Below are 13291 nucleotides of genomic sequence, written 5' to 3' on the forward strand. Positions count from 1 at the left end.
AGATTTCCTAGTCCTTCACTGCTTGGACTTGGAAAGAATAAAAATGAAAATTTCAAATTACGCTGTACTTAGCTCATCCAGGCTGGATGTGGCTCTGGGCAGCCTCGTCTGGTGGCTGACAACCCTGCGTATAGCAGAGGCATTGAAACTAGATGATCATTGTGGTCCTTTTCAACCCAGGCCGTTCTATGATTCATATAAAAATGGGAAGATGGGGAGAACAGATTGGAAATTTTCCACTTATTACTGAATGGCTACCGGAATGGTTGTATCTAACTTATAAAAGCTGCTATGAAATACTTCTAAAAGACTATGAAGCTAGTGCATTTAAATATTAATTTGGTTATCTTTTCTTAAATGCTGTGATTAACCTATAATTCCACCAGTGAGGAAAAGGAATCTTGAAAATATTACTGTATGGGAAATTGATAATCACATCCTGAATCATTGATTAGTCAGCTGAGGCAAGTGCTGGGTCAGCTGTGGGAGCACAGGTGAGAGTAATTTAGCTGTGCTCCAGGAAGGGGTGGAGCTTGACTCCACTTCCTCTAAACCTCATTTAAGGGCTGACCACCACTAAGGCAGCATCTTTTGGAGATTGCTCCTTGGTGGAGATTGCCTCAGTGGTTCCTTGCAGACCAAAGGCTTCCATACGGTTGAATTTTTCCTGTAAATAACCTTTTGGCTATTTACCACTATCATCTTTTCATTATTGTCACCATGCAAATACGTATAATTTTTAATGCATTAGAATATTTTAGCAAAACAAAAAATGCAAAACAAAAAAAAACATTTACTTTTCATACATTTAGCCCTTTTCAAAGTAAAATACAGTGTCTATCTTGTATATTGAATTGAATGGAACTCACTTGTTTTGCTTTTCACATTACTTCTGTGAAAGAGAAGATCTGTAAAACTTAATGACATTTCCAGAAAATGCTTTGTTTTTGCTTTTGCTTCTTTGTATTCATAAAGGACAACAGGCAAATATCTTTGAATCTCATCATGTGATCTGAAAAATAACTTCTCATGGGCCCACTAAGATTTGTAATGTTTCATAAGGTCACTTTTTTCCCACAGCTCTCTTGCACTGTGGGTTCATCCAGAATGTAACCTGCAAGAGATAGTTCATTAGAGCTTACTACCAATTGTCCTCCGCCATACAGGAGATTCAGGCTTCATATTTAACACCTCAGTCTTTAGAGTAGCAGCAGGCTGCATTAGCTTGTTTTAAAAATGAAAATAAGAGGGTGCACAGTACTCCTTTCACATTGTTGCAGAACTCAGTTAAGAATTTAAGCTGTGATGTTCTCTAACTCTGGTTTATAATCTGCAAAAATAATCTCTGTAATTCTAAGAAGGATGGGGAAGATGCTGAGAAAGTCATAACTAGTGTGGTTCCTGCTTAATAAATATCTTATCCTAAGCAAACACACTAAAATGCTTTTTTTTTTTTTTCTATAATAAAGAAATGGGAATATATTGTGTTTTTTTTTTAAATTGTTTGATTTTAGTATTATTCACATAGCCAATATAACCTGATTAATATTTAATAAGAATCTGTATATTGTTTACAATAGTCACTGAGGTTATTTTGCATTACTTCACTGTATTCACTGTATTACTGTCACTGACACTGTCCTGCTTTGCAATTACCTCCAAAAATAAACTTTTAGGAGTCTGTAAAAACTACATGTTTATGAAACCATGGTGACCATATGTGCCTTAGAAAATGGTTGTTAAATAGTAGCCATCTTTTTTTTTTTTTTTAAACAAGAACCTGTTGATTACAGATTCAGGATTCCTGCAAACAATTTTTTTTCAATTGTCAGATAAGCATTGGCCGTGGACATAATTTTGGTAACCATAAAGATGGGCAAAATAGAAATCCTATGTATTTGCGGAGTTTCTGTACAAAATTTATCACAATGATTAAAAGAAATCAGCAGTAAAATTCTGTAATGCACTTTGAAGAAGTAGGCAAAGAGAGGAATCACTACTTCAGCATTTTACATTCAGGTCCATCTTTATCCTGCATTAAAATTCTCTAAGAGTAGATATTATTTTTCATGTAGTACATCAAAGGATAATGTCTTGCCAAATGTTTCTTTGAGATTATTATAGAACTTTGGGTTTCGTTCTGTATTATACTTATCAGACTCCTTGCAGAGTGTGATTCATTGCCACATATCTTCAGTGTCCTTTTTAAATCAGGCTTTCTTGCAACTTTCACTTGCAACCTTGAGAAGAGTGCATCCAATGAGAGATATTGACACCCTCAACCTGTCTGGCAGATATTCCTCCTTAATTTTACAGAATAGAAGTATACTATTCAGGAGGATCTTTTTCCTTCTGTAGCATACCAGAACAGTCCAAAGAGATTTTGGTAAGAATTAAGTACATTAATCACTTGGAACAGGTCCTGGATCTCAATAGATCTTAAAATGCTTCTACCTCATTGCCAATACATGAAGTAGTTTAATTTGGAAGAACTTCTGTACTTGAAAGAATACAGTGTCCTGAATCTGTTTTTTCTTATGCAAAAACTTCCTTTTAGCTTTCAACATACAAAGTATATTCCATTCTTACAACAATAAGTTAATTCGAGAGAATGTATATAAACAGAAACAAAAAGGAAGCACATTTCCTACTGGTAAATGGGTCTGAGTTTTAATCAAATTAGGCTGATTATGCTATAAGTAATCTAATTATCATGCAAATGACATTAGCCTGTTCTCTTCTGATATGATCACCCTTGTTCTTTTTGACTTTTTTTGATTTGTTTTAATCAAGAAGAATTTTGATTTAATTTTGGGCTTAGAGATACAGCTCTGATTATGGATCTTTTAGATATCTAAACATATTTCATATTTATGTCTAGAAGTACCACAACAACTAAACTGGGATCCACTAGATTTGATACAGTGAATTTTCTTATTGACTGAGTTATGGACAGCAAAAACAACAAAACAACAAAACAAAATAAAACACCATTTTCACCTTTGTCTAATTAATTCAGTGATAACCGAAAGTTCGTGTAACTTTACCTGATATTGTGGAATACACGTTGTGATATAAAAGATGACACCATTAAAAGAAAATCATCATAATTTTGCATTAAAAGTCAAGCAACTGTGTTTGCTAGTGTGCTGCTTATGTACACTAAAATGAAAACTATACTATTCTTCAGTAATGATCCAAAGTATTTTAATTATTCTTTTTAAAGCAATTATGTTTTGGACCATCAAAGCAGAATATTGTAAGAATTTTAACAAGCTTTGAATCTTTAAAGCCACACTAAAAGTAAACTATATCCAAGTACAGAAAAAAAAAACCAAAAAAAAAAAAACAACCAACAATATTTTATTTATAATCTTAGTTTAGTGTTTGAACTACAAATTCTGGTTCTAGAATTGCTTAAAAGATCATGGGTTTTATAGGTTTTCACAAGTAAATTAATTTATTTTTTTTTCCTTTTTGTTCCTTTTTTCTTTTTTTTTTTTTTTTTTCCTTTTTTCTTTTTTTCCTTCACAGAATGCTCCTTTGGTAAATACAGAGCAAATAATCAAATCATTACATGGAGAAAAAAAAACGTTTTGCTTGTATGTTTGCTCACTTGTCGAGTTGCTGCTAATATTCCATTCCCTGTTGAGTAATTTCATAAAGGGCATGAGAAAAGAAAAGAAGAGAAAAAGTGACAAAATAGACTGAATCTCACCACTAGAATTCACCATAAAAATTCCCAAAGTGTAACAGAATTCTTACAAAATTTCCTAGGCCAGTTCTTTTAGGGAATCAAGATCTCTATGAAAAATATGGCAAATGGGAACTAGGGTTGGCTGGGAATTAAAAAGGGAAGGAGGAGGGTAAATAAGTGCAGCAAAAAGAGGTTCTGAGGAATACACATAATTTGTCTGCTTTAGATCACAATAGAATTTTTAATAAATAAATTTCTTTTTCTTTGTAAAGACACTTTTTGAAACAGTAGATTTAGCCCAGTCATTTGTGTCATTTGTTTTATAAACCATATTTTGTTTTTCCCACCCCCACCCCATAATGTCATAAACGTTTTAGATTTGAGTCTCTTGTACATTGTCTTTTGAGTTCATTCGGATCAATAACGGTTCATGCACTGAACTGTGTATTGAATTTATTGTGTTAACTGTTGTTGTGTGGTTGAAAGGAGACTTATAAGAGTTATAGTGATTTAGGTGCTCATGCTCTATTGCTGGCATGGGCAAGTGACTCTCTATGGGTGTGTCACCTGTAAGCTCATCATCCACATTTATGATTTCTACAGTCCGTGTTGGAGCATGATGATTTTGCCTGTGATGCTGTTTCCTCATTTTGTAGAAAATTACCAGCATCACAGCAGCCATGAGAGTGATAGCCACAAAACAACCAATTATGATTTTGGTAGTCTTCATAACCTCATCTATTCCTGGGATCCCGTTGTTTGCGTCCGTCACAGGAATGGTGAATGTTTTTTCTGTTGATCTTGTGCTCTGTGGAGTGAGTGAGGTTGTCATGTTAGTGGTCTCCCAGTTGGTAACTGGTGTGGGCCCAACCTGCTCTGTGGTCTGTGCCTCATCCTGAGAAGGTTCCACAGTCTCTACTGTGACAGTTGAAAAATAGGTATAGCCAGGGTTATCCAGGGCAGTCACGTTCAGTGTGGCAGAAGCTGTGGTATTCCCAACAGAGTTACTCACCATGCATGTATACAAACCCGTGTCTTGCACAGTTACCTTTGTAAAATTTAATGTGCCATCACTGAGCACAGCAATCCGAACTCTGTATGCCCCATGTGTCATAACAGATCCATTTGGAGTAATCCAAGATACAGAGGTCAGGGAGGTTGACGCCCGGCATTTCATCTCTGCAGCCATGCCTTCGGTGACGTTGAGGTCTGCTGGTGGCTCCACAATGACTGGAGCATAACACGTGAAGTAGTTCAGGTCCAGTTCACCAATGTACCTTCCTTTCAAACTGGGAGGTGTGTGGCAACGGGCACAACATGCAGTATTAGAGGGTGCCTTGTCTTTAATCCACCAGCTGAGCCAAAGGATATCACAGTTGCAATTCCAAGGATTGTGATGCAAGTGGATCCTTTCTAGACGGAGCGGTGTGAACAGGTCATGAGGCAGTAGTGTTAGATTGTTGTGTGCCAGATTGATCTCCACAAGTGATTGAAGGTTATCAAAAGCATTCCTCTCTATCACTTGAATCTGGGACTGTATCATCCACAATTTCTGAAGATGCATTAACCCTTGGAAGGAACCTGGTCGGATGGCAGTCAAGTGATTTCCAGAAAGGTCTAACTCATCCAGTTTTACAAGTGGGGTGAGGTTAGGAATCTCTCGCAGATTGCACATGGCAAGATTCAAATATCTCAAGTTAGACAGACCTTCAAAGGCACCTTCTGAGATGTATGAAAGCCTTTTCAATTCCCCCAAATCCAGTCTCCGGAGAGAAGGGATTCTGTTAAAAGCATAAGAAGGTATGCTCTCAATGGGGTTGTTTCTCAACCAAAGTTCCTTCAGTTTTGACAAGTATACAAAAGCCCCATTTGGGATAGTGGTCAGACGATTGTCAAAGAGTTCCAAAGTATTAAGATTGGCCAGACCATTGAAGGCCCCTATTTCAATTGTTCTGATGTGATTCCTGCTGAGCTGCAGGATTTCTAAGTGCCTCAGATGCTTGAAGCTATTCACTTTAATGATTTGGATCTGGTTCTCATGGAGGTTGAGTAACCGGGTGTTGGTGGAGATGCCGTCTGGCACGTCTCTCAGATTTTTCCGTACACAAATCACTTTACTGAACTGGTTGCTGCAGGAGCAGACTGAAGGGCAAGTTTGAGCCCTCACTAGACCAGCTACCACAAGAAGCTGAAGAGCCAGCAGCACCACAAGCAGGGGGTCAAATAGGGCCCTGTTAAACCTAGGACCTATCATTATCTGCTGTGGATGTAAGGTCATCTTGTTCAACATTCATAATTTATCTAGTGTTGGTCCTTCTGGAGTTTGAATATTCTGAAAGAAAGAAGGGAAAAGGACATTAAATTAATGCCAAATATTTAAATGTGCTCTCCAAATAAGGACAGACTTCTCTAGTCCTTTCATGCCAATATACCAATTTAATCAAACTGTAGCAAAAATAGCTATGCAAAGTCTAATATTTCAGTTCCTGTACAGTTATGCTAGCTGTAAGTCACAATGAGATAAGAAACATCCAGACACAAGCTTTACCTGCTCATTCCAAAAGTATAATTCATGTACTATGATAGCAGATAAAAATTTCAACCACTCTTGATAATTAAGGGAAATATTCTAATGCAAGAAGAGAGTTGAAAGAAGTGGCAAGCACCTTCCCCTCCCCCACCCCCCTGAAAAGTAAGATAATAATCATAAAAATGTTTAAGGTTCCAACTTTCTTGACACATTGTAAATAAATGAAGACAACAGATAATATCAAGAGGAAGTTAAAATTCCTGTTTTTTCTGGTGGGTGAAACTGTTTGTCATTCTAAATGTAATTCCTACATCAAAATCTGAATAAAAATAAAATTTTTAATATTAAATGTAGCAGATTGGGAAAATGTTAGGGCAATATCTATCCTATTTTAGATTTTAATAACAAAATGGGGGAAAAAACAAAAAACAACAACTAAAAAAACCCAAAAAAATACTGAGTACCAGTTCTTTTCTATCATTAAACAGCACCATCCAAATTCACAATATTTCCTCTTCAAATCCTTTGTTTGGCACCAGAAGCAGAGAAATACTCATTAGTATACGTGTGCCCAACAGAGAAATAAGAATAGGCATTTAAATGCTGAAAAATATCTCTGTAGCTGCAGGGTTGACAATTTCATCAGTATCTCTAAAAGAAAAATCCGACAGATCTTACTGTAAGGAGGAAAAAGATTTTACACTAAAAATGATCATTATCCTTCTAAGTCTTTCAGTACTGATTCATTTGTGGCAATTCTTCAAGCCCCTAGCCTTCAGTTCAGTTTCAATCTGCTGCCTTCTACAAGGTCCCTCTGCTGTAGAGATTAATGAAATTTCCTATAAATCAGCCAAAAGTGAAGTCTTATAAATTACAGCAAGCTTAAAGCATATTTCTAACCTAGAGCACTCAGATACATAATGCATGTATTCAGTAAAATAAAATACTAAAAGGCAAAGGTTTTTCCACTCCAGGCACTGAATTGTTTCATTTTATTTCAAGAAGCTTTCTTTAAAGAATATATACTAACTTGCGTCTCATAATTCTTTTAATGGAATACTTTCTCTAATTGTATATTCAGACAATGTGTGTTTTGAGAGTTCATTTCTGCATTTTAAATTTTTTTTTAGCTTGTTATAATGTTTCAGAGCTAGTATGAGTTATCATCTCATTTTTAATAATTTACTGCAGAAAACAAAGCCAGTATTATGGACACCTGTGAATGGAAATGGAAAGATCTGGGCTGTTTGTTTGATTTGCTCTGTAAGTGTTATTTATAAAACATAAGTCTTGGTATGAATGATTCATGAAACTAATGTGTTCTGCAACCTTGTGTAAGTCACTGAACTTCCTTCTCTGTGGCTTAACTTCTGTCATATGATTCTAGAGAACACCACAGCTGTAGTGTTAGCTGTTACTGCTCCAGCCTCTCCATGCCTTTCCTCTGCCAATAGCAGTACTCCTGAACATTGGCTTCATGGGTTTAAGGTAACAACTAGACTCTGGTGAGAAGTGGCTGCTGTAACACCTTTGTTTTTACTGTAGGCTTACAGGGTCACTCAGAGGTGCTCTTGGTACTTTATCCCTATCCCAAGCTTTTGCTTGTTAAATATAGGGATAAGGATTTCTAAGCTAATCCCTAAAGCACTCTAACAGAAAAGTTTTCTTAAATAAAAAATCCACTGTAATAAAACTACCTGTAAAAACTGGGATGAAAAGGACCATCTTTCTTACACTGTCATGAAGAGGAATCTGCCGGTTGTGGTCAGACATCAATGAATCTAATATCAATTTCAAGCTCTGAAGATCTATCATCCATGAATTTTGATGCTGAACATTTATTAATCATCTTCTTTGTTAGCTCCCAATATTTTACCCAAATATTTGTCCCTACTTTTCTTTTATTGAGTACGTTTATCATTTTTCTGCCTCACTTTTTCTCCTCTTCTAAAACATATCCCTTAATGACTCCACTAATGAGTAATAAAACAGATGAAGAACCTCGCCAAATTAATTATCCTGCCATTGCACTGGAACAATGTTAGTGTCTTCACTGCAAGAGCTGACTGTTGTCTTTGTATGCCTAGTGTGGCCCTAAGCACCTGTGGCTCATAGAGCTAAAGCTTTCTTTTATGTTCTCTCTCATACCCATTTGCTGCTAAAGGCCAGCTTTGCAACAGGCCATCTTTACCTTTCTTTTTGCTACTTTGTACTCTCATTCCTGTAGGAGATATCCTGAAGGTTTGGAAGAATCACTGGATTAGTAAACCATGAATGTGTAGCAAACACTACCAAGGTCATACAAACATAAAAGCATAACAAACTTGAGAGAGCAGATGTCCTCAACATCAACCAGCATATGCAAAAACTATGCTCAGCTGCTTTGCCAGCCTTCATAAAGTCAGTCATTTCAACCCATGCTGCAAGACCTGCAAGGCACTTCTTTCCTGTTCCAAATTCTTGTTTTCACCATCTCCCATCATTCTCTTCATTCATTCCTTTATCCAGAAAATCTTTATTTTTCCATCCCTACACACATGCTCCATGGGTTTAAAAACATAATAAAGATAAAAACATTTTATTTGAATACAGTACTGAAGTACAGAGGATCTAATGATATAAAAAAATAACCTTGGCCAGCAGAAGCTATGCTATGCAACCTCTTGAAAATCCTCACTTCCAACCTGCTAGTTTTGCATGATTCTAATATTCTGTGGTGAGATTCTCTGTGTCAGAAGGAACATATTAAAAAACAACATGTTCTTTTACACTGGCATCTTTCCATCACTAAGAGCTTAAGTTTTCAGGAAGTATTTTCTAAGTCATTTTAAGTCAGAGTTATTTTAAATATAAAGAGTGTGGAAACACCCTGGAAAAAAATATAGCCAGTGCATAAACACAGTGGAAAATTAATTTAAAGGCTTGAAGAACATTATGGAAATATGTTAATGGGCTTTACATAAAGATTCACCTGGGACTTAGTACTAGAATGATTTGTTATTCAGTATCCATCCATTATACTAGAGACACAAACATTTATCTTCATAAATCCACATATGGAACACAGATCATCAACCGGCTTCTTCAGTCTATCTTGACAACTTTTTGTCTTCTGAGCAATTTGTTTTCATCTGTCTAGTACTAAAATATCAATTCAATGGTCAATTCAATACCACTAGTGCCCTCTGCTGTATACATTTAAAATTTGTTCAAAAGGCTAAGAATACTCTTGCTGTTCTTTCTATTCCCCAGACACAATCAGAATTTTTAAACTCCGTTTATATAGTAATATATTTTTTTCTTTATGGTCACATAGATACACATACATACAAACATATATCTTTAGTTTATATTCTATTTCCTTAGTGCTCAGAAAATCTTTACTCAAATAGACTCCTGGTATGTCTATTCTCCTCTCTGTACTTGCTTGATACTTAGTCCTGAAGTAGTACTCATTTTCCTGTAAGCAAAAAGCATTGCCCTCTTAAGTTCCAATGCAGAGGATGGAATAGAAATGACAAAGCTAATCTATACTTTTTCTTAAAGAACAGCTTGAAGGACACGGCTGTTATACTACTGAAAGTTAACTTTGTTGAGCATGTGTATGCAGAGATGTCAAGATGCCTTCCTCACAGGCCTTGTAATGAAATCTCAGTAGTTTTCATTCTTTTTTTTTTTTTTTTTTTTTTTTTTTTTTTCCTTCCTTTTTTCTTATTCCATTCTTTATAATTAAGTATTCGGCTTGATATTAAACTTACATCACTTTTTGTTATTTTATCAGTATAAAGTGACTATACTCACCTTTAACAGTGTACTTTGATTCCAAAAAAAGAATTCCTACACCTTTCCAAAGGATCCATCTGATGAGGAATGCAGATGGCAGAAATGGATCACTAGCAGTTGCTTCTGACAACTCAGCTTTCTATCTAGTCTGTAGGCCTTTGAGTTACAGTCTCAACAGCAGAGCAACATGATGCTAAGGCCATGCCTATAACCTAATATACAGTTTATGATACTGTATAATCTAATACACAACAGTTGGTGCTGTACATCTCCACTGAAAAAAGTACAAGATGTGAGACTATATATCAATGTATTGAAAATATGGTAAGAAAGTATCAGATATCAGGTGTTTAAATGATTACAGTACAATTAAATCTTCACAACACTCCCTCAAGTTTATGCCAGGAAAGTTCTAGATGAGCATGCTTTTTACAACTAAGTCAGTAAATACATAGATATTTTCAGAAAACTCCCCTTTTCACTTTATATGTCACAGTTATGTATGCCGTTTACCACACCCTTTTAAAGAGCTTATTGAGAGAAATATCCTTTGCAAAGGTATCTGTATATTTTAATAAACAAGGCACCCTACAGCTGCAAATTAAAGGGCAGTTTTCCAAACATATGAAGAGGATCTATGTGTGTCAAGCAGCTAATTATGCTGGAAAGTCTCTTCTGGTAACATCAGCACTAGAGCACTGCAAATAGTTTCTGTATGGAACACAGCATGGAAAACAGTAATAGAATAGGTCTAAGGTCCAGGATGACCTTATGCAGAAGTGACTCTTATGACTCTCTTTTGAATAACTCTGAATGCTCTTAGGGTCTCAAATTGATCCCTTCTGGCAGCAATGCCAGCAGAAGAAGCCAAGAGAATTGCAGAGTAGATACTGGGAGGCAAGCACACAGCCTGTTTTAGCTGAACAAAACAGAAAAATACACAGCCCTTATCCCTGAACAGAGACTGAACTGTGGGCAGGGAGATCCACTGGGGTCAGAAATCCTCCACCAACATCTGTTCTGCAAATGCTCTGGCAGCCTCAGATGTGTGGCCCCATATGGCTGTAAAGGGTTGAGCTGATGGAACCACATTGCTTCAAATTCATTCACCATACTTTCTTGTTCTTCTTCTTCCTTTCTGGCCTGAAATCCTTTCCACCTGACTGCACCTCTGTGGACTAGTGCTGAAGTGTAAACACTTTGCATGCTCATATACAGTAAAATGACATTTTTTTATTCATTACTTTTGCCACCAATAAAGAAAATCATGCTATATTATTAATAGAACATTACATAATAATTATACAAAATCTGCAAATAGACTTGTTAACATAGATCTCATGTCTCTCTCCTCCTAGCCTTATTTTTTATCACTGAAACTATATAGCTGTGTATCTTTTCCTCCATTCTTAAAAATCAGATTTCCCTTTCCACTGCTACAGGACTTTAAAAGTCTCAACAGCAGCTTAGGGAGCCATTGCAACAATGCTTAAAAACCTGGGAGGTTTCAAAGCCCAGCAGCTTTTATCTATTCGTTATTTATTTTAGTTGTAGTTAAATATAGTGGAGGCCAAAAAGGGCAAGATAGGCAGTTCTGCAATGGAAACTGATTACATGTGAGACCAAATAAATCAAGACGTGCAACACAAATTATTTTCCTCTTTGCATGTTTCACTGCTTCACTCTGGGACACTGTCAAGATTTCCTACAGTCCCTTGAAGCATGTAAGTGTAGGATGCAGAGTGGATATTGCTATATCACAAATGCTTTCTGGTTCTCTTCTGAAAACCCTCTAAGTCTTAAATGAATCACTAACAGACTAAACAGAAAGACCTAAATCTGGATGGACACATCCAATCCCCCTGAATCACCATTCATTTCAGGAAAGTTCAATCAAGGATGAGTTTGATCTAATCTGCCTTTCCATTCTTTTATTTCCTTATACAGAAAACAGCTTTATTTGACAAAATTTCATCTTTCCTCCAGGATGTCTTCCTACGTTTTATAGAGTTTAATTTAAATGAGAGTTTAATCAAAATCAGTTTTATATGTCCCCTCCCCCTATTTATACTTTTTTTTTTTTTTTTTTCACTCTGAAGTTTGATTTGTACTTTGTATCCTCAGTACAACTGAAAACATTTTCTATTTTATAGGATAACCATAGGAAATAGCAGGAAATTGATATTTCTTTAGGACACATTATTTTTATTAAGAGGACTTTGTTGGTTTCTTTATTCATTGTGATAATTTGTGAGGATGTCATCCAAATGGTGAAAAGAAAAAAAGTAATTCTCTCCAGACTAGTCACAATTGCGTGAATGGAAGCAATCTATGAACTTTCCACTGTGAAAGAGCTTAAATTCTTTCATAAAAGCCATCACATTACAGCTTGGTAATGTCCACGCAGAAACATTCTAGAAATTTAATTGGAATTAACTTTTAAAGTGGGTTAATTATATTGCATTAAATCTTTGTGTGGACACTCTTATTTAGAATTTAATTTAAGCTAAATTGAATCAAGGCCACTGTAATTTCAATTAACAGTGTCCATAAAAGAATGTAATGCAGTTTAGCTAGTCTCTTTTCAAAGTTAATTTGGATTCATTTTCTTGAAACCCCATGTAGACGTTAGGAACTTTCATTCTGTATTGACTTGGGCTTGGTTCAAACCAATTACATGAAGGTAAAAGTGTTTCCAACCTCAAATTATTCAAGTCGTATTTTGCTCTTCCATTTTCAGTAATTCATTTGATGAAACGCCATTTCTTTTAACATATTATTTTGCTTTCATCTTGTGTGTTCTTCTAGGCAGATATTTATGTAGAGAGAACCACACAAATGTACAGAAGCAATTTTGCAAGAGCTTGGATACCATAATTCTCTTAATTACTTATGGTAGCATGTCACTACATGCCACATGTCAATTGTAATAATAAACAGAAGTCATACAAACACTTTCAGGATTTCACCCGAAGGTATGTATTTCTTCTAAGAGATATACATCAGTGAACAACCATTAAACTGTAGTATGTCAGAATTTTTGAAAGGATGCTTTCTCCATCTGTTTCTGGTTTATTATCAAAGCAAAATGACAGTTACCCTTTTTGGAAGGCATCTGTAAACTGCAAACAAGTTAGTAAAAAAAGAAACCCTTAGTAAAAAATTATATGATATCCTACAGCAGTGTTTGAAACCACTGCAGTCTTCATGCCTGCCACACTAAGGTCACTATTTTATATAGATTTCTTTAAAAAATTATTATTATTTTTTTATAACAGAAT

General features: G+C 35.7%; 1 protein-coding gene across 10 annotated transcripts in view; it reads right to left on the minus strand.

Annotated features, from left to right (window-relative positions):
* Positions 1–1487: 1487 nt before the first annotated feature.
* The window catches only part of LRRC4C (leucine rich repeat containing 4C), a 413560-nt gene continuing 401756 nt past the window's right edge, over positions 1488–13291 (minus strand). For all 10 annotated transcript variants that reach the window (XM_032444957.1, XM_032444954.1, XM_032444951.1 and 7 more), the window contains one exon: positions 1488–6029. In XM_032444957.1, coding sequence (XP_032300848.1) covers positions 4071–5987 — 1917 coding nt within the window. In that variant the 5' untranslated portion in view covers positions 5988–6029 and the 3' untranslated portion in view covers positions 1488–4070. The remainder of the gene's footprint in view (positions 6030–13291) is intronic.

Source organism: Coturnix japonica, chromosome 5 (assembly GCF_001577835.2).
Source record: "Coturnix japonica isolate 7356 chromosome 5, Coturnix japonica 2.1, whole genome shotgun sequence".
In the NCBI taxonomy this organism is placed as follows: Eukaryota; Metazoa; Chordata; class Aves; order Galliformes; family Phasianidae; genus Coturnix; species Coturnix japonica.